The 23,565-nt window shown below is 37.3% G+C and overlaps 1 protein-coding gene across 11 annotated transcripts in view; it reads right to left on the bottom strand.

The window, feature by feature from the left end:
* LOC138758400 (transcription factor RFX3-like) overlaps positions 1–23,565 on the bottom strand; it is a 342,380-nt gene that overhangs the window by 174,348 nt on the left and 144,467 nt on the right. For all 11 annotated transcript variants that reach the window (XM_069927263.1, XM_069927325.1, XM_069927330.1 and 8 more), the window contains one exon: positions 10,481–10,605. In XM_069927263.1, the coding sequence (XP_069783364.1) occupies positions 10,481–10,597 (117 nt within the window). In that variant the 5' untranslated portion in view covers positions 10,598–10,605. The remainder of the gene's footprint in view (positions 1–10,480; positions 10,606–23,565) is intronic.

Raw genomic sequence — 23,565 nt, 5'->3', positions numbered from 1 at the left:
AACAGAACCAGAACTATCAATAAAAGAATTATATAAGAAATTGAAGGAATATGGAGAAGTGTCGGGTTACAAGATTAACATAAATAAAAGTGAAGCAATGCCTATGAATGATGCGGATTTCTCAAAATTTAAGAAGGAATCACCATTTAGATGGCAAATGCAAGCAATAAGATACCTAGGTATACAAATAAATAAAAATCTCGGCCAACTATATAAACTCAATTATTATCCACTAATGAAAAAAATTACAGGACGATTTAGAGCATTGGAAAGATTTACCACTAACACTAATAGGAAGGATAAACTGTATTAAAATGAACATTTTTCCAAGGATATTATACCTATTTCAGGCATTGCCAATACAACTGACAGAGAAATTCTTCAAGGAGTTAAAGAAAATAATAAGGAAATTTTTATGGAAAGGGGGGAAACTGAGGATAGCACTAGATAAATTAACAGAATGGTATAAACAAGGAGGCTTACAACTGCCAAACTTTAAAAATTATTATAGAGCCGCACAATTAAGATACCTATCAGATTTTTATCAAACAAGGGAAAAGCGAGATTGGACCAGATTAGAATTAGATAAAATAGGGGAAAAGATACCTGAACACATATTATAGAAATGGGATGAAAAATTGGTACAACATAGAAGTTCTCCAGTATTACATCATCTACTCAATATTTGGAAGAAGATTCATGTAGAAAGAAATAAAACAAATTATCAATTACCAAAACTAATATTGATGCAAAATAAGTTACTCCCTTTTACAATAGATAACCTTTCCTTTAGAGAATGGGAGAAAAAAGGGATCAAAAGAATAGAAAATTGTTTTTCAGGAAATAGATTATTATCCTTTGAACAAATGAAAGATAAATACAATATAACTCAAGATACAGTGCTGGCATATTACCAATTGAGATCCTAGTTGAAGGACAAATTAGGAAGCAGTCTGAGTTTACCAGAGGGAAGTAACTTTGAATATGTGATTACAGATACAATGATAATCAAAAGATTTATAACAAATATGTATATTAAACTGCAAGAAAAGGAGAATGAGGAAACAAATGGTAAAACTAAACAAAAATGGGAACAAGATTTAAATATAAAGATAAAAAAGGAAACATGGGAGAAGTTATGTTCTGGAACGATGAGAAATACAATAAATACGAGGTTACGTATGATACAATATAACTGGATACACAGGCTATACATTACACCTCATAATTTAAATAAATGGGACCCAACAGTATCTGATAGATATTTTCGATGTAAAAAAGAAATGGGAACAACAATTCATGCAATCTGGACATGTGAGAGAGTAGAAAAATTTTGGGAAGATCTCAATCAGATATTAAATAAAATAACAGAAAACAATATACCAAAGAATCCAGAGATCTTTCTCCTAAGTAACATAAAAAACAAAGAATTTGGAATTGATTTGGAAGATGCACAAAAAAGATTTGTTAAGATAGCTCTAGCCATAGCAAAAAAATGTATTATGTCAACCTGGAAATCGGAAGATAATTTGAAAATACAACAATGGTATATAGAAATGAATAAATGTATTCCATTAGAAAAAATAACATATAGTTTAAAAAATAATATTGAAATATTTGAACAAATATGGGAGCCTTACATGAAACACAATAGCGAAAACCTACCGGGGACATTCACTACCTAAATTAACGAAAGGAGAAGGAAATGAAAAGAATTGACTCAGTGGAATTTCTTGTTTATTTTTATTGAATGACAACATTGTTTGACTGGTTTAATGCACCCTAGATTTTGTACTTTAAATGGACGGGAGGGGGAAGGTAGGGAGGGTGGGATGGGAGGAGGGAGAAAATGGCACTGTATATATTTGAAAAGGAAAAAGTATGTATCATGGTTAATGTGGTTTATGGTGTGAAAAATAAAAAATGTAAAAAAAAAGATAGCAGGCCTATTAAGGCAAAAATATGAAAGAATTTATAAAAGAATGGATCCCAAAGGTCCTGGGAATGCCAGAAATACAGGAAGGAATGGAAATAGAAAGGGCACAAAGAACACTAGCCCTGAAACCACAGTCACAACAAAAACCAAGATCAGTTTTAGTAGAATTTATGAGATACACGACAAGGGAAACTATATTGGAGAGGGCAAGGAATAAAATTAGAGAAGACAAAAAACCATTGGAATACAAGGGTCAAAAAATATTTTTTTACCCAGACATAAGTTTTGAACTCCTAAAGAAGAGGAAGGAGTTTAACACAGCAAAATCGATCCTATGGAAAAAAAGGCTATAAATTTATGTTAAGATATCCAGCTGTTCTTAAAATATTTATCCCGGGGGAGCAAAACAGACTGCTCTCGGATCAGGAGAAAGCACGAGAATTTGCAAAACACCTGCAGTACAGAAGGAGAGATGAAAAGATGTAACAAGAATGAAGAACGATGACAAACTACATATAAAGATGAAAAAATAATGTATAAGTAAGAACTAAAGAAGGGAAAGAAAAGGGAAGTAAGGGAGAAGGGAAAAAAAGAAAAAAAAAGAGGGTGAGCTTTGTTAAATGTGAAGACAAAAGTCTTTTCTGGAGGGGGTTGGATGGGAGAGAATAACAGTCACTGCGAAATCAGTTGACGCTTGCGAGTGGGTTCGCAATCCAAATGGAGAGGGGAGTTGTGGTTACCCGGCAAGGGACAAGAAGCAAATCAGAGAGGGGGGTGGGGGGACTTGGGGTTAGGGAATATTAGATGTGGGAGTTGTGGAAGTATTTATTGTTTTAGAAGTATTCTCACACATTGAGTTCAAAAAGGGAAAACTGAGAGATAAAAATGGGGAAAAGAGGAAAGGTGATGGTGAGGAAGTGGAAATGAGGTGTAAGAAGAGCATTAGATGGCCATGTTGAACTGTATGACTATAAATATTAATGGAATACATAACCAAATTAAAAGGAAGAGGCTATTAAATTTACTGAAAAAAAAATAGATATAGCATTCATGCAGGAAATGCATCTAACTGAAGTGGAACATAATAAATTAAGGAGAGACTGGGTAGGGCATGTAATGGCAGCATCATATAATTCAAAAGCCAGAGGTGTAGCTATATTAATCAATAAAAATGTACCAATCAAAATAGAGGAGGAAATAATAGATCGAGCAGGGAGGTATGTAATGATAAAGTGTCAGATATATTCAGAATTCTGGAATTTGGTCAATATATATGCACCTAATGAAGAGGATCAAAAGTTTATGCAAGATATTTTATTTGAAGATTGTAGATACGCAGGGGAATATATTGATAGGAGGGGATTTTAACCTTAATTTGGACCCCAAGGTGGATAAAACTAGACAAAAGATTAGCAAAAAGAATAAAGTGGCCAAATTTATGGGTAAATCAATGCAGGAAATGCAACTTTTGGATATATGGAGGAGGCAGACCCAAGGGAGAAGGAATACTCATATTATTTGAGTAGACATAAAACATACTCAAGGATTGACATGTTCCTGTTGTCAACCCATATCCAAGGGAGAGTTAGGAAAACGGAATATAAAGCTAGATTACTATCTGATCATTCACCCCTGTTATTAGCAATAGAACTGAAGGACATCCCACTAAGAACATATAGATGGAGATTAAACTCCATGCTACTTAAAAGACAGGAATTTAGAGAATTTATTGAACGCCAAATTAAAATGTACTTTGAAATAAATACGGAATCAGTGAAAGACAAATTTTTATTATGGGATGCAATGAAAGCCTTCATTAGAGGGCAGATAATAAGTTATATAACTAAGATGAAAAAGGACTACAATTGGGAAATAGAACAGTTGGAAAGGGAAATAGTAAGTACAGAAAAAGAACTAGCAACAAGGGAAGATACAACAAAAAGAGAATTGGGAGACAAAAAAATAAAATACGAAACATTACAGATGTATAAGGTGGAGAAGAACATAATGAAAATAAAGCAGAAGTATGACGAGCTAGGAGAAAAAATGCACAAAATATTAGCCTGGCAACTTAAAACAGAACAAGTTAAAAAGAACTGTATTGGCATCAAGGAAAAAAGACAAACAAATTACATATTACCCAACAGAGATTAATGAAAACTTTAAGGAATTCTACGAACAATTATACCGAACTGAGAACGAAGGGAAAGAAGACAAAATAGATGAGTTTTTAGCTAAAATTGAACTACTGAAATTGCAAGAAGAGCAAAACAAATTGATAAAACCATTTGAAATCGAGGAAATACAGGATATATTAAAAAAGCTGCCGAACAATAAAACGCCTGGAGAGGATGGACTCCCAATAAAATTCTATAAAACATTTAAAGAATTATTAATTCCTCCTCTCCTCAAAGTAATGAACCAGATAGAAGAAACACAAAACTTGCCAGATTCATGTAAGACAGCAATAGTTACAGTAGTACCAAAGATGGGGAAAGATCCACTAACACCAGCATCATATAGACCAATATCTCTACTTAATTCAGATTATAAGATAATAGCAAAACTATTAGCAGATTGGCCGACTGTGTACCAAAAATAGTAAAACAAGATCAAACTGGATTTTTTAAGAAAAGACGAACAATGGACAATGTCTGTAAGTTCACTAATTTAATCCATGCAGTACAAGGAAATAAGATACCAACAGTGGCTGTTGCTTTAGACGCAGAAAAAGCCTTTAACAGGGTAGAATGGAATTATTTATTCAAAGTATTACAGAGGTTCAACCTACCAGAAAAATATATTAACTGGATTAAATCATTATATAAGGGACCATTGGCGAAGGTGAGAGTAAATGGATATGTATTGAACCAATTTAAATTAAGTAGGTCAACTAGGCAGGGATGTCCACTATCTCCCTCACTGTTCGCTTTAGCAATAGAACCATTGGCAGAACTGATAAGAACAGAAAATAAAATAAAAGGGATAAAATAAAGGAGAAGGAGTATAAAATCAGTTTATTTGCAGATGACATCATAGTATACTTAACAGAACCAGAAATATCAATAAAAGAGCTACATAAGAAATTGAAGGAATATGGAGAAATATCGGGGTACAAACGCAAATAAAAGTGAAGCGATGTCAATGAATAATGTAGATTACAGAGTTTAAAAAAGAATCACCATTTAAATGGCAAATGCAAGCAATCCAATACCTAGGTATTAGATTAGATAATAATTTAGGCCACCTATACAAATTAAATTATCAGCCATTAATGAAGAAATTACAAGATGACTTAGAACATTGGAAAGAATTGCTACTAACATTGATAGGGAGGGTAAATTGCATTAAAATGAATGTCTTCCCAAGGATACAATACCTATTTCAATTGTTACCAATTCCCTTAACAGAGAAATTCTTTAATGAACTAAAGAGAATAATAATAAGAAATTATTATGGAAAGGGAGGAAACCGAGGATAACGCTAGATAAATTAACAGAATGGTACAAACAAGGTGGTTTGCAGCTATCAAACTTAAAAAATTATTATAGAGCAGCACAATTAAGGTATCTATCAGATTTTTATCAAACAAGGGAAAAACCAGATTGGACCAAGATAGAACTAGATAAAATAGGAGAGAAGGTACCAGAACATATACTTTATGTGGGATGAAAAACTGGTGCAATATAAAAGTTCACCAGTACTGCACCATTTACTCAACGTATGGAAGAAGATTCATGTAGAAAGGAAAAAAACAAATTAACAACTACCAAAATTATTATTGACGCAAAATCAACTAATCCCTTTCACAATAGATAACCTTTGCTTTAGAGAAAGGTAGAGAAAAGGGATGAAAAGAATAGAAAATTGTTTTTTGGGAAATAATTTATTAGCATTTGAACAAATGAAGTACAAATATGGAATAATTCATGGTCTTCTTTGGCTTGGCTTCGCGGACGAAGATTTATGGAGGGGGTAAAAAGTCCACGTCAGCTGCAGGCTCGTTTGTGGCTGACAAGTCCAATGCGGGACAGGCAGACACGATTGCAGCGGTTGCAGGGGAGAATTGGTTGGTTGGGGTTGGGTGTTGGGTTTTTCCTCCTTTGCCTTTTGTCAGTGAGGTGGGCTCTGCGGTCTTCTTCAAAGGAGGTTGCTGCCCGCCAAACTGTGAGGCGCCAAGATGCACGGTTTGAGGCGTTATCAGCCCACTGGCGGTGGTCAATGTGGCAGGCACCAAGAGATTTCTTTAGGCAGTCCTTGTACCTTTTCTTTGGTGCACCTCTGTCACGGTGGCCAGTGGAGAGCTCGCCATATAACACGATCTTGGGAAGGCGATGGTCCTCCATTCTGGAGACGTGACCCATCCAGCGCAGCTGATAATTCATGGTACAATGTTTGCATACCACCAACTGAAAACCTACTTAAAGGACAAATTGGGAAGCAGACTGAGATTACCAGAAGGAAGCAGCTTTGAATATGTTATTACAGAAACAACAATAATAAAAAGATTTATAAGAAACATGTACATCAAGCTGCAAGAGAAGGAAAATGATGAAGCAAGCTATAAACCCAAAGAAAAATGGGAAAAAGATTTAAACATAAAGATAAAAAATGAAATATGGGAAAAGTTATGCTCTGGAACTATGAAAAATATAATAAACACGAGGTTACGCATGATACAATATAATTGGTTACACAGGCTATATATCATGCCCCAAAAGTTAAATAAATGGGATCCAACATTATCAGATAGATGTTTTCACTGTTAGAAGGAAACGGGAACAACAGTAGATGCAATTTGGGCATGTGAGAAAGTGAAAAAGTTTTGGGAAGATCTAAATCAGGTATTAAATAAAATTACAAAAAGCAACATACCAAAAAATCCAGAGATCTTTCGTCTAAGTAATGTATAATGTCAAATTGGAAATCAGAAGAGAGCCTGAGAGTACAGCAATGGTACATAGAAATTAATAAATCTATTCCATTGGAAAAAATAACACATAATTTTTAAAAATAAAGTCACATTATTTGAACAAATTTGGGAATCATATATGGAACACAGCATAGAGAGCTTGCCTCGGACCTCCACCCCCTAAAATGATAAAATGAGAAAAAGACAAAATGAACTGATCCAGTGTGTAAAAGTAGATGACACAATTTTCTTGTTTATTTTCATTGTGTGATGACATTGTTAAATGATTTTATTGTATTGTATATGTTGAATGTTTAATGGGTTTGGAGGGGGGTGGGAAGGTGGGGGGAAAAAAAAGGAGAAAATGCCATTGTGTAGATTTAAGAGGGAAATGTTTGTATGTATTTTGATTGATATGGTTCAAAGTGTGAAAATTTTTTAAAAATTTTAAAAAAGGGCTCAACCACTAACTTCACAAATTATTGCTCTGTTTCATTAACAAGCACCTGCTGCAAACTCCTGGAGCATATGATAGACAACAACAACCTGATGAGGCAACTTAGCAGTCACAATATTCTTGCTGATAATCACCATGCATTTAGGAAGCATAGATCATGCAAGTCCCATCTTATCCTGACAACAAATGACCTGGCCAAAAACTTTGATAGCAATGTCATCACTGATTTAGCAGTGCTCGACTTCTCCAAAGCATTCAATATCATTCCCCACCAAAGATTACTTAAGAAGCTTGACTACTATGGTATTCACTCCAACACTAAAAGATGGATTTCCAGTTTCTTGACGAAATATCTCCAGTGGGTGTGCGTGAATGGAAAAAGCTCTGAATGGCTTCCAGAGTTACATTGTACACCCTATGGCACACATTTGTTTTTACATCAACAACATTCACAGAAAAGTCACAAGCACCACTAGACTATTCGCAGATAACTGTTTGCTATACCGTTCAATTAAGTCAGCTGATGACAAGAATGCTCTCCAAAAAGTCTTGATAACATGATAGAATGGTCAGAAAAATGGGGCATGCTGTTCAATTTTTCTAAATACGTAACCATACGTGTCACCAAGAAGAGCAAACCAGGCAAAACATCATACAAAATCCTAAGTGTCACCCTTGATGAAACCAAATGGACCAAATACCTTGGCATTAAAATCCAGAACGACCTGCATTGGAATGATCAGACGTATCATACAACAGTGAAGGGAACAGGAGTCCTAAATTTTCTGAGACGCAACTTCCATCATTGTTCAACTTCTATCATGGTGAAATTGTACCTCACCCTCATCAGACCACATTTTGAATATGCAGTAGCTGAAATGGGAACCATACACAAACAAAAACACTATTACCATCGAATGAGTCCAGAAACAGGCAGCCCAATTTGTCACAAATACATTTGGAAGAGAAACAAGTGTGACAGAGCTTTTGGATTCATTAAAGTGGATCTCTCTCAAAGATAGACGTGAAGCGCACCGCCTTACCTGTTTTTACAAAATCCAAAACTGCCAGCTTGATATAGACTACCAATCCTACACCAAACCCAAACCTGCTAGGGCTTGTGAGGGCACGCAACCGAATTTGTAGTGCCATCTTCCAAGACAGATATGTACAGCAATCATTCTTCCCCCGTACAATCAATGCATGGAATAATCTTCACCCTACCATAACAAGAACCAATTAAATTTAAGTCAGCTCTTCTATAAAAATCCCCTCCTTTCACTAGCACATTCTCACCCACCTCCAGTTTCATATTCCTTACAGAATATTTTGGAGGATCAAGAACCAAGAAAGATCTGGATGATAATGTGTTAAATTGGATCAGCAAATTTGCAGTTAACATTAAGACTGGAGGTGTTGTGGACAATGAAGAAGGTTTTCAAAGCTTGCGGAGGGATCTGGACCAGCTGGGAAAATGGGCTGAAAAATGGCAGATGGAATTTAATGCCAACAAGTGTGAGGTGTTGCATTTTGGAAGGACAGACCATTAAGGATGTACAATCTCACTGAGGGTAGGTGAGATTCAAACCAGCGGACAAGGGTTAAGAGTGAAAGGAAAATGTTTAGGGGGAATGTGAGGGAGAACTTCTTTACACAGAGTGGTGGGAGTGTGGACCGAGGTACCAGCTAAGGTGGTGAATGTAGGCTCAGTTTTAACATTTAAGAAGAATTTTGACAGGTACATGGATGGGAGAGGTATGGAGGGCTTTAGACAGGGTGCAGGTCAGTGAGAGTCAGCTAAATATGACACAGACTAGAAATGTCAAAGGGGCCTGTTTTTGTGTTTTATGGTTCTAAAATAGAATAAACTGAGGTAGTGGATGTGGTTCATTGTCCATTCAGAAATCTGATGGCAAAGGGGAAGAAGCTGTCCTTGTGCCATTGGGTGCTCATCTTCAGGCTACTGTACCTTTTTCCCCAATGGTAGCAGAGTGAAGAGGGCATGGCCTGGATGGTGGAGGCCCTTGAGTATATAAGCTGCTTTCTTAAGACAATGCCTCTTGTAGATGTCCTCGATGGAGTGAAGACTGGTACCTGTGACGTCAATGACTGAGTTAACAACTCTCTGGAACTTTATCCTGTCCTGCGCATTGGCATCTGCATACCAAATACTGATGCTCTCCATAATACGCCTAAAAAGAATTTTGAGATTCTTTGGTGACATATCAATCTCCTTAAACTCCTCGTGAAATAAAACCGCTGGTGTGACTTCTTCATGATTGCCTCAACATGGAGACCTCAGGACAGATCCTCAGAGATGTTAATGCCCAGAAATTTGATCCTCTCCACTGCTGATCTCCCAATGAGGACTGGTTTGTGTTCTCCTGATTTCTTCCTGAAGTTCAAAATCAGCTCCTTGGTTTTGATAATATTGAGTGCAAGGATGTTGTTGTGACACCACTCAACTAAGTGATCTATCTCCTTCCTGTATGCTTCCTCATTGCAGTCTGTGATTCTGCCAAGGTCCATGGTGTCATTGGTGAATTTGTAGACTGCAGTTGAATTGCGCCTAGCCAATCAGTTATGGAAATGGAAGGGAATGCAGTGGTCTTTGTAAAGGTTAATCCAGTGGTCCTCACCTTTTTCTTTCCACTCACATACCACTTTAAGTAATCCCTATGCCATCACTGTTCTGTGATTATTAAGGGATTGCTTAAGGTGGTGTGTCAGCGGGAAGGAAAGGTTCAGAATCACTGCTCTAGACCCAATTGTTACTGAAATATTTTGCTTAAGAAAAATTGTCATTGGGCTAATTCCTTTTGAAGTTATGAAACTGTGCACATAACGAGTCAATTAGGTACAATTAAAACAGTGGTTTTCAAACTTTTTCTTTCCAACCACATACCACCTTAAGCAATCCCTTACTAATAACAGAGCACCTATGGCATAGGGAATACTTAAAGTGGTATGTGAGTGGAAAGAAAAAAGCTGAGAACTACTGGGTTAATCCCATACAGCTGTGTAAGACAGGACTCTGTGCTCAATGAGCATTCAAGATGCACATTGAGACAAGCATCAATTTATACCAGAAGATAATCAATCCTGTGGGGGGAGGGGGGGAAGTGAAAAGAGAAAGAGAAAGCAATATCAGTGGCATTCCAGCTGAATAACTTACCTGCTGCTGAACTGGTACCTGTTGTACTACTTGGGCTTGCACCGCCTGCTGTCCTGCTACCGAGGTTTGCAACGTCACTGTTGATGTGGTGTCTGTACCAGCCTCAGAAGACTGCATATTGGGCTCTAAAAAACACCAATAAACAAATCAGACTGGATTCTGCATGGGGAGAAATAGACTGTAAGTGAAGTTGACATTCTTGCTGGAAAAAAATCCATGTAATTTGACACAAGTAATGCAAATTGATCACAGAAGGCATAGTTAAGCTAGATTCTTAGAGATGTTAATTAGTAGTGGTGCTATCTGTCTCTGGAAAGAGAAGTCCATAATTCAACCACCTTGTATTAAACTGAATGAGTAAAAAAATCACTGGAGGGTGAACCAATGAATGAAAATCTCACTTTTAGTATGAAGATTTGGAACAGCATCTAAAGATGTATGACTTGAAAAATGTGATGAAATTGAAATTCTTAACAAAAAAAAATTTTGTAACTGATAAAATTGTTTTGCCACAATTTAAATTCTCCCTCTTCCCTTACAAAACACTACCAACCATTTTTCCTAAACATTACTAAAGAGCATTTAATGAAAATCAAATAAACCGCATATGTGAGAAGCCTCAAACAAAATAATAACTAAATAAATTATCAAATTACCTGACTGGGCTACTGTGACAATTATAATGATTTTCTTCAATGCCACTGAGTTTTTTTTTAAATGATGTCTCTGAGTATAGATAACATCATGTTCTTAACATTTCATCTGAGAATGACAATTTCGAAGAGAGATTAATACCACCATACTCCATGAAGTGTAACAAAGCACACAAGAGTCTTCAGGGTCAGAAATACACAAGCTTTTTTCCTCCTTTCCACCACTAAGATGTTATAGTTTGGTCAAGGTTTTAACCTAAATGTCCAGCTAATTGATATTGTAGAAGTGGAAAAAGATGCAGGGCTAAATGTTCAATTGAATAACACTAATGTTGACAACAATCTCATGAAATAGTATGTGCATTTGAAGTGGTGGAATTAAATCCAAGAATAAGTAATTGTGATGGTGACTGAAGACAATGCTTCTGATATTTCTGCAGACAAATAGTGAGGCAGGTTATAATAGAAAACTAAGGTATATGATACACTGCTAAAATTAACATGCTTTGAATTTTACCTCAAAGGTTCCTGCAAGATCGGAACATTTGTTTTCCAAAGGTTAAGAATTTTTCAAGATTCAAAATTCTTTTATTGTCATGAAATACAACAGAAAATGTTTACACGAAATTTCCGTTAGTCTCTCATAAGGCAAACAAAGAGTCGGCATTAGTCTTGCCCAGGTCCCCTTACAGTATGAGAAAGAGAAGCAAAAGAGAGTCGATTCAGAGTCACTGAGTGCCCTTGGATTCGCCTCCAGCGCTCCCACAGCCTCTGCAGTCGCAGACACCTGTTCTATCTTTTAGCAATCCACGCTTGAGGTCCAAATCTCCGATATGATCAGAAAGCCTACAGAGCACGAACCCTTTAAGAAACCTTTCTTGCCTTCAGCACCCTCTTGAATCCTGATTCCGATACCTGGTTCACAGGAGATCCATCTTCAGCAGCCCTCAACTCTATGGGTCCTTCAAGCGCTGAGCACCTCACTGGTTTGCTGCTGTGATTAATGTCTGTACGGTTGTCTCCCATGCTTCTTATTGGGTGGTGGGGGGAGGGGGAAGAGTGTACTCCCCATTTCTGGTGCCCCAAAGTCTGCAACTCCTCATCGTATGCTGCCCAGAAGAGGTATTGCCATCTTGGAGAGACCCTGATGTTGCAAGATTTTAACAAGCCTTTTAAAGCCTATACGGAGCCATCAGTATTAGGATCAGGTGGTTGGACCAATTATTTGTCTCAAGAGGCCAATGAAACTGGATCATTAAGTCTCTTTCAGAAAAATCAATATTAAGAGGACTGACAGGAGAATGGTGTTCAGACCAAGAATTAGATCAACCATTATCTTATTGAATGATAAAACAGGATAGAAGAATTCTATCGTTTCTTACATTCACAAGTTCTAAGTGTGAATAAATGACTAAATCTGTTTGATTTTTTTTTTGTGCGTGATAACTGATGTGAATCTAAGCTGGCTTCCATTAAGCAGTTACCTACTTTTGCATAACTTTCAAGAAAATTGCTCCATTTTTACACCTGTACAAATGTGTACAATTAATAAGAATGGACGTTTACTAAATTTACATGTTCCACTTGAATGAAGCATTTCATGAAACAGCATTAATTCCTTACAGTTTTCAAGATTTTTTTTAATACTTTCAGTTTTCAACAAAATGAAATATCAGAAAGGCAACTATTTATTCAAACAGAATGTTTCATGTAAAATGCTTCCTGAGAGACCCAGTCTGCTGGTGTCAAAGCTTCCGTTTGCAATTCACCATATGTTTCTGTGAAGCATTCAGCGTGTGCCAAGATTTCCTTTGGATGGTAACACAACCAGTATGCAAACGAGCCAGGATCACCCACAGAAATACTTTCAATTTTAGTTGGCCATGTTTAGTTAATTGAACTATCTTGTTATTAAATGGTAATTTAGCACGGTTACTTTAATTGAACAGTTAATTGAACATATCCATCTTTTAATGGTCCCTGTATAGATAGTTTATTGGAAGCTGAGCTTAAAATTGGTAGAAATACATTTTGTTTGAAGATCATCTTTCTTTTAGGATCTATCATTCTACCAAAATTAAGATTCCTTACTTTGTAGAGCACTGACCAATCTGGCTGAGCCATTGGGGAATAGTTCAAGTTTCTTGTCAGCTGATTGTACATATAAAACCCGACGAAACAGTGCCTCTCTGGACTAAAGAGCACACGCATAGACACAGTACACCCTACACAAAAATGACATATATACATGGTGATCCAAAATAAATATATGCAAAAATAATTTACTTGTTTCTAGGAAGGTAGATAAGATGTATATGGATTTTTGTAAGGTATTTTGACAAGGTCTCCTATGAGAGACTCATTCAGAGAGTCATGGGGCATGAGATCCACGGAACTTTGGCTGTGTGGATTAAAAATTGTCTTGCCTGTAGAAAGCAGAGAGTACTAGTGGATGGAAGGTATTTTTCCTGGAGGTCTATCAATAGTGGAGATCCACAGCGATCTGTTCTGGGACTGCTGCTCTTTGTGATTTCTATAAATGACCTAGATGAAGAAGCAGGAGGATGGTCGGAAGATTGAAGGAGTTGTGGATGGTGCTGAAAGGTTGTTGTAGGTTACAAAAGGATACTCACAGGATGCAGAGTTGGCCAGAAAAGTGGCAGATGGAGTTCAATCTAGATAAGTGCGAGCTAAAGCATTTTGGAATGTCAAATCTGAAGGCTGAGTAGGGTTAATGGTCAGATACTTAACACTGAGGAGGAACAAAGGGACCTTGAGGTCCAAATCCATACAAGTCTCACGGTTGGTATGCAGGTTGAAAGGATAGTTAAGAAGGCTTATGGGATGTTGGGCTTCATTAGTCGCAGATTGAGTTCAAGAGTCGAGAGGTCATGTTGCAACTCTACAATTCTCTGGTGAGACTGCACTTAGTTCTGGTCACCTCATTATAGGCAGGTTGTGAAAGCTATGGAGAGGGTGCAGAGGAGATTGAACAAGATGTTGCATGGATTGGGCAATAAATCTTATGAGGCAAGATTAGCAGAGCTGGAACTTTTCTCTTTGGAGCGAAGAAGGATTAAAGGTGAATTAATAAGTCTATAAGATTCTGAGAGGTATAGATACAGTAGACAGCTAGTGCCTTTTTCCCAGGTTGGAATAGCAAACACCAGAGGAAATCTATGCAAAGTGAAGGGAGAAATGTTTAGGGTTAACATCAGGGGTAAGTTTTTTATATATACACAGATTTTTGTGGGTGCCAGGAATGACTTGCTGGGGATGATGGAGGAGGCTGAAGCATTAGGGGCATTTAATAAACTCTTAGAAAAGCACATGGATGAAAAAGAGAGCTACAAAGAGGGGAAGGTTTAGTGTTTTTTGGTAGGAATATATAGGTTGGAACAACATCATGAGCCAAAGGGCCTGTACTGTGCTGTTATGTTCTATGATTGTTCAACACTAACTGCACGAAAAGGTAGTGTTTCAAAGATACTAAGGGCTGTATGGTAAGGATCCTCAATGAAGTAAGTCCTCTTTAAGCAGGTATAGTTGATAGAAGGAAGGGAGACCCCAGTGATTTTTTCAGGAGTGACCTCTGATCAAATGCTTTGCAGCTACCATACTACACTACCACAGCTTTTCTTTGTACTAGGACAACATAATCTTGCTGCATTAAAAAAATACATAATTCATTTCCATAAATGACACAATGTATATAGATATGTCAATGCAAAGCAATCCTCCGGTTCCTGCAAAATTGCATTCAATTGTATTTTCAAAAATCATTCACTCTTTTCTCTTTGTCCCAGCTAAATCATAAAGTGACTTCCTTGAATGAAAAAAAGTTAACATGAAGAGAATGATAAGGGCAGATTTAAAATCACGAAGAGACAAGTTCAACATTTAGGATGGCAGCCTTCTGAATCATCTGAAACAATGAGTGGAGAATAATGATGCCCAATTATGATGCACAATGTGAATTGTGCAGATGTCAAAAATTAAATTGAATCTGTTTTCCCAATGCTAAACTAAAACAATTTGTGACCTATTTGGGATTAGAAGTAGCCCTAATTTTCATTTTGTGTGTTTCATTGATGGGTAAATTGACAACACAGAGACAGTAAAATGGTTCACAGAATCATTGGGCTTGATATGCAAGTTGAAATTGGTAGAAATACATTTTGTTTGAAGATCATCTTTCTTTTAGGATCTATCATTCTACCAAAATTAAGATTCCTTACTTTGTAGAGCAATTGCTGCTGAATATTTGCTTATAAAAATAGATTTTGTGCTTCATTCTTAAAACAATAGTACCTCTTGCTAAAATTCTCCATCCAATCCATGTGACAATAACCTATCTTCACCTTCATAATTTCCAATCGTTCAGTTCATCATAACAGAAACCTTTGTGATCTCATTGATCAACTATAGATTAGAATTTACATTCCCTCATCACTACCTTGCCATGCTTCACTCTATCACCTAAAAGTCACCTTCTATACCCTATACTTATCTATCATTTTTATTCCCTCTCCTTCATCCTCTTTCCACCCCACAAGTACCATTTTGTTCTAAGATGATGTTTTCTCATGTAAATTCATCAATTTTTGGTAACTCCATTTCTTTGTTAGCATTAGAATTCAACAGTTCTGTGGCAGGTTATACATTTGCAATATTAACAGAGGTTTTGCTCTCTCCACTAACATTGCCTGATCTGTTGAGCATTTCCTAGATTTAGTGTTTTGACCTGCATTCCCCTGCACTTTTATGTCCCTTTATTTTTCTTGCTCTCAAACAGCCCTTATTATTTTATCATAGATTCATTTTATGACTCTTACTTTGCACCTTATTTATTACTGAATATTTATCTTCTGTCTTGCACTATTTGTTTGCATTTGTTTGTTTTCATTTCTTTCTTTTGTATACGTATCTGTTTTTTGTGTATAGTTTTTTACACTATCGATAAATCAAAATTCTGCCTGGCCTGCAGGAAAAAGCTTAGGTTGTATGTGATGTGATGTCATGTATGTTCTCTGACAACATATCTGAACTTTGAAACATACCATTTATCAACTATTTAACACCATGGAAACCCAGTCCTCACTCTGTTGGAGATATTCTCTTGTCCTTATCATCAATTCCTCACTCTTTCTGTAACTTATTTACTCTGTCCTACAGGGATTTCAATTTCAAATGTTAATTCTGTTTCTCTTTCTACATAGGCTGCCTGACTGGCTAAGTGCTCCCAGCATTTGTTTTCACTTCTCTTTTCTGATTCTTTCAATGTTGGCAGTCTTCTGCTAAAACGCCTCTGCAGTATGGAACTGGCTTTGTAAATCTCCCGTTTTGGTACTATTTTCTTATAATCCATCACTTTGTCTACATCTTTAGTCACACTACACAACATTTCTCTAACACCTTTGTGAAGCATTTTTTCCTACTTCAATGTTAGCAGAGGCTGATCTTGAGAAACTAAGGAGAATGCTGACATTCTCTTGAAACTGAACATTGTATCGATCGAATAGAATTCTTTGTTATTTCAAAGCGTCCAAGTTTAACAAGATAAAGACTGGAAATGCAAATCACAATTTTTACAATTTAAAACTCCTGGTGTCAGTACGAATGTACAAAAACACTAAAAAACTTCCCTTTCCTTCCCCTATCTCTACTGAGTGCCTGCCCAAGTACGTGTATCTATTACACAAAAGAAAACAACCTTGAGATCAAAGTTAATCCTGGACTTCTTTGTTATGAAGGTTGAGTCCATTTTCATCTTTCCTTCCCATTGCTGCATGTCCTGAAACACATTTGCTTTCCCATCACTCTTCTCCATTCCCAATATGCTAAATCAAAACCATATTCCATTTCTAACCAACTTGCCATGTGACATTGAAAAAAAAAACTGAAATGGGTAATTCAGAAATAATACCAAAACAAATGATTTTCTGTCTGCTAAACAGCATAAATAGCACGTTAGGCATCAGACCTCAGACCAACAGATCAGACTACAACTCCCCAGTCCTACCATTTTTAGTTATGAATAATGCTTGACAATTAAAAAAATGAAGGGAAGTGGAGAAAATTGTCAGCATCCTCATGCTCAGTGTGAGAAGAGCCCAGCATGATGAAGCACTGCTAAACACTTGAATGATCTTCATTACCACAATTCCGCCACCAAAAGCTGCCCAGAGGCCATTCATCAGCCAAATGAAAACACAAAACAAAATCCGCAGATGTTGAAAGACAAGATGAGATGAAACAAATTTAATTTAAAAATTCAAGAGGGTTATAGATATAGATATACACACACACACATATATATATATATAATTCATTATTAATTGAAATGTAATTGTGGTTTTAATATTTTAAATAAAATATTCAAAAAAAAATTCAAGAGGGCATTTACTCCCAAGAGAAGATTATAAAAGTAAAATGTCTCCACTAATATTGCTTGAAATAAGATTGAAAGAGTTCAGAGATTTACTAGGACATTGCTTGGACTTCAGGAACTGAGCAACAGGGAATGGTTAAACAGATTAGGATTTTTATCCCTGGACTGTAGAAAAATGAGAGGAGATTTGATAGAGATATTTAAAATTATGACAGGTATAGACAGAGTAAAATTTTAAAATTAGACAGACAGCATGGTAACAGGTCATTTCGGCCCACGAGTTGCCCAATTTACACCAAATTAACTGACACCCTGGTACATTTTTAACGGTGGGAGGAAACTGGAGCTCTCAGTGAAAATCCATGCAGAGACGAGGAGAATGTTCAAAATCCTTACACAAACAGTGCAGGATTCGAATCCCTGTCCCAATTGCAGGTGCTGTAAAGGTGTTGTGCTAACCACTTTAGGTAGGTTTCTTTTTCTAGTGAGGGTAGGTGAGGTACAAACCAGAGGACATGGGTTAAGGATAAAAGGGAAAAGTTGAGGGGAAACATTTGGGGAAACTTCTTCACACAGAGAGTAGTGTTAATGAAAAAATGAATATACATTTCTGAACCAGATTCTCGGCAAATCAAAAGAAATTTGCAGGTAGTACTGGCCTCATATCAGGTGCACTTTTCATATATAAAGAAAAAAATGTGTCTGTCCAAAATATTATGGACACTATACACACAATATATGGCACATAATAATCACATATATAGATAAAGATACAATTTAAAATAAATAGAAATATTTTGCAATGATTTACTTTGTTACAGTATGCTGTCCATCGATCTCACAGCTTGTGGGAAGAAGCTATTTCCGACCCTGGCAGTCCTGATTTTGATGTTTCTTTCTCTCCTTCTTGATGGAAGTAGGTCAAAGATCCTGTCTAATGGATGGAAAGGGTCCTCAATAATTCTTTGAATTCTATTTAAGCAACACTCCATCTCAGGAGACAAGCTGGTCACCAACATAAACTACAAACCCTCAACTCCCACAACTACCTGGACTACACCTCCTCACACCCTATACCCTGCAAAGATTCCATCCCATTCTCTCAATTTCTCTGTTTCCACTGCATCTGTTCCCAAGATGATGTCTTCCAGTCCAGATCTTCTGAAATGTCTGCATTCTTCCACACATGGCTTCCTCTCCACCACCATTAACTCAGCCCTCACCCCCATCTCCTCCATCTCAAGCTCATCTGTCCTGGCCCCCTTTGTCCTCAGATGCAACAAACATAGAATCCCCCTCAAACTCAACCCACCAACCTCAGCATGCAATATATTATCCACTGGAATTTTCAGAACTTACTACAGGATCCCACTACCAGATGCATTTTTCCTTCTCACCCCTTCTCAGCCTTCTGCAGGGACCACTCCTTCCGCAATTCCGAAGTGCACTCATCCCTCCCCACCCATCTCACCCCCATCACCCGCAGGAGGTGCAACACTTGCGCAAACACCTTGTCCCTCACCATGATCTGGGGCCCCACACAGGCCTTTCAAGTAAAGCAACACTTGACTTGTACATCCAGAGGACATATTTACTTCATCCAGTGCAACCATTATGGCATTCTCTACATCGGAGAGTCTGGTTGTAGACTGAGAGATTAATTAGCTCAGCATCTTTACTCCATTCGCAACCACAGCGACCACCCAGTGACCATCCATTTCAATTCTAAGTCACCCTCCTGCTCTCATGTCTGTTCATGACCTTGTGTATTATCCCACCCAGACCACCTGCAAACTGGAAGAACAACACCTTATTTTCCATCCGGGCACCCTCCAGCCAGATGGCATTCACATTGACTTTACTGCCTTCCACTAAACCTGCTTGTCTTTTCTTTCCCTTCTTCCTTTTTCTGTTTATCCAGTTCCTCCATCCACCCAGTCCTCCTTCCTCCCCCTCATTGCAGCTGTTCCCTTCCTCCTTTCTCCACCTATCATATCCTGCTTTTGCCACCTACCCCCTCCCCCCAACACACTCATTTGTTTGGATTCTTGCCGGAATCTTCTCATACTTTGACAAAGGGCTCAAGTCCGAAACGTCAATTATGTATCTTCACCTTTGCTTCATAAATGACACTGTTTGACCTCCTGAGCTTCTCCAGCTTTGTGCATTTAATACAGGAAAGAGAGTTCTTCTCAGCAGTTTTGATAATCTTTTGTATTGACTTCCGGTCTGATGTTTTATCCTGCCGTCAGGAATCCTTAGACATGTATACCGTGTCCAACTGCTCCTCAGTACTTCCTAGATTTGCACTCTTCATTGTGTATATCCTAGCCTTATTAGTCTTCCCAAAATGTATCATTTCACGTTTTTGAGATTACATTATATTTGCCATTTTTCTACTCATCTTCCCGAACTAATCACTGTGTTCTATTGTGCAAGTCTACCCTCCTCACTATCAAAACCACTAATTCTGTCAGCCTATTAATGACCCCTCCTCACTCACATTCAAATTATTATATATACAATAAAATAGTGAGCAGCCAATGTAGTACATCACCAGTCACAGGTTTCTACTGGCACCGTCGCCCTCTGAATCCTATCACTGTCAAATTTACACCCAAGTACCAAAAAGTCCTAGATGCTTTGGGTTCCTTCACTTTAGATTAATCTTTCAAGTAGGACCTTGTCAAAAGCCTTAGATTACTTCACATAGATTACTTCACCTATACTTCCTTCCATCTACACAGTCAACTTTTCAAAAAGAAAGTCAAATCGGACTGTTCTGTAACAAAATATGTAGCCTATCTCTGATCAAAGCTTTGCCTTTAAGTGCACATTAATCCTACCCCTCACTTTCCCAAGCAGTGACGTTAGACTCAATAGTCTGTAATAGTCTGTCGTATGGCTGCCCTCCTTGAATAACAGTACCAGTCATCTGGCACCTCCTTTGTAGCCAGAGGAGATTATGATTTAAGTCACAATAATCTCCTATCTTGTCTCCTGTAGCAGCCTAGGATATATCTAATATATCCCATGACTCCATGTAGTATAAAATATTGGATAAGCCTGTTGGAAAGTGAAGAATTTCATGTGTTGCTCCTTGCACAAGCAAATAACAGAGGTTAAGAACATCATCGAACAGAGAAACATAATATTGTAGTTAAACACAAAACTCTGCATATGTTGTGATTGTAGTAAAAATACAAAAATGCTGGAAGAATTCAGCAAGTCACGCAGCATCAATAGGAGGTAAAAATGTATTAACTAACATTTTAGGCCTGAGCCCCTCTTTAAAGTATGAGAAAATGCAGGTGGCACCTGAATAAAAAGACTGGGAAAGAAAGGAAGGGCAGGGGTGCAGCATAGGCCATCAGAGAAAAAAATAATTGGACATGGATAGGACAGGAGAGGAAAGCTGAGAATTGATTGAACTATATAGTAGATCACTTGGCCCCTTGGACCTGCTGTACCATTCAGTAAGATCATATCTAATCTAATTATAGCCTCACTGCCACATTCATGCCTATTGCCCAATAACCATTCATTTCTTCTTTATCTAGAATCTTACCTTCTTCCACCACCACTTGAGGAAGTGTGTCATCTCTTAAATGGACAACCCTTAGTTTTATCCTCTGGCCTAGTTCTTAATGTCCTCTAAATGCTTCTAAATTATTTCTTACTCGTCTGAACTGAGGGTGTCAACATTTTGCTGATTAAAAATACCCACCTATTTCCAGAAAACAATTTAGAAAACCTATGAAATGTTCCTAATGCAATTACCTCCCTTAAATAAGGAAAACAGTACCTTATAAAACTGAAACATAACCTTCCAGCTGCTATATTTAATTACCCTCATAATAAATAATAATCAGTTAGCTTTCCCAATTACTTATTGCACTTGGATACTCGGATTCTGCAAAACATACACTAATACACTCAGATTCTTCTGCATCTTGGAACACTGCAATCACTGCAAGTATTTAGATCATGTTTTTTTTTTCATTTTCCTTGCCAAACACCTTTTCCAAAATTGTACTTCATTCACCAGACCTTAACCCATTTAAGCTATCGAGAATATATACCTTTTGTTGTTTTCTATTTCATCCTAACAACTTACAAACTACATTTGTCACTTATTTAAATAAATTGTAAAACTTTGACATTCCAGCACTAATATTGTGGCACACCAGTTGTTACATCTAGATAAAGACCAATGTACGTCTTGGCTTTGTTTCCTGTTGGGATACCTCCTCCAGATGGAGCATTTATTTTCTATTATAATGTTCATTGTAGCATATTTTCAAATGAGGGAATCATTTCTCATCTAACAGCAGGGTCTCATACCACAGTTTATTTATCATATTACATGACATATTCACTTCTGGCATGTATGGGACTATACAATGATGGGACTTTGTATAAAAAGTGGTGTAATTTCTACATGGTCAATCCAAAATATATTCAAATAACCTTTAATAAAATCTGGAACGTGCACTTCAATCACATGTGAATTGCTTATTACATATTTAAAACTTTGGACCACTGCTGTGGTACACCGCCGGCCTACTGCAGGGGGCAACCTCTGTACCTGCAGGAGTGTAAGGGGACAGGAGAACACCTGGATGGCTGCCATTCAGTCGGCCTGAATGGATCAAGCCCCACCTGGTCGGGTGTCAATCACCCTCCAGGATATAAACCTGCGCCGGTCTCACGAGGCCTCACTCAGAGTTGCAACAGCTACAGCCAGCATGGCTCTGTGGAAGTCTTTGTGGATTAAAGCCTGTTGTACAGTCTTTACCTTGTGTGTGTCTGATTCTGGCTAACAGCACACCACAGGGGCAAATAAAGAAGGAAAAAAAGTGTTTTATCCCGAACATTATGGAGGGTACTACAGTATATGTCCACTGAGGTCCAGAGAATCTCTGCTTTGTCTGGTTGCTGATGTAGTTAGATGATAATAAACTTGAATTTAAGAAAGCAGGCAGGATACATGCCTTCATTGCCCAGAGCACTGAATACAAGACCAAATATATTTCTATATAAATAATTTATTCAGCCGCATCTGGAGAACTGTACACATTTATATTTAAGTTTTTGGCTACCACATTATAGGATGGATGTGACTGCATTGGAAGGACTGCAGAAATGATTCACTCAGATATTGCCTGGGATGGAGCTTTTCAACAATGAGAGATAGGCTGAGTCAGTTTCCTTTGGAGCAAAGAAGATGGACAAGTGACTTGATTGTGACCGACAAAATTATGAGGGATAGAGATTTGGTAGACACTGAGAAACTTTTTTTTTTCCCTTGGAAGAGACTTTCATGAACAGAAGACTGAGGTTTGAGGTAATTAGGGATATCAAGAATTCTTTTTTTTCCCAAATTGAAGATGATTGTGATCTCAAATACATTACCTGAAGGGATAGTAGAAATCTAGAAGCACCAGAGCATGGAAGACTATTAGTCTAATGTTGAGAAATAGGATTACTATAGAGAGGCATTTGATGGTTGTCATGGACATGATGTGCAAAAAGACCTGCTTCTGTATTGTGACATAGCTTTTGTTCATGCCCTCCTTCCCTCTAACTGCTGTTATTAACTCATTAACCAGAAGATGACCTATCTGCAATTTATCTCCAGAAAAATCCTGGCTCACCCTATCAAAATATTTCCTTTGTCCTTTCCATCACTTCCTCCTCTCTCTAAAACTTAAAATGGTTTTTTGTTCCAGTTCTAATAAAGAATCTTTGATATGAAATATCAGCTCTGTTACTTTTACCACTGACACTGCCAAACATGCTAAGTGCTTCCAACATTTTCTGGGTTTTTTTTTTCAAATTCTTAGCATCTGTGGCACTGTATTTTGATTGTATTTATGTTGCTTCTGGGAAATTGTAATCACCTGACTATTAATCAAATAGGCCCCCACAATGGCAACGTCATCGAATTTCAAAGATAATGGTTAGTTTTTCTCTTATCAGTCATTGTCAAGCATCATTCGATTTAATTAGTTATTTAAATTTACATTTTAACATACAGC

Source organism: Narcine bancroftii, chromosome 1, assembly GCF_036971445.1.
Source record: "Narcine bancroftii isolate sNarBan1 chromosome 1, sNarBan1.hap1, whole genome shotgun sequence".
Classification (NCBI taxonomy): domain Eukaryota; kingdom Metazoa; phylum Chordata; class Chondrichthyes; order Torpediniformes; family Narcinidae; genus Narcine; species Narcine bancroftii.
This window is presented reverse-complemented; position numbering and strand designations above follow the sequence as displayed.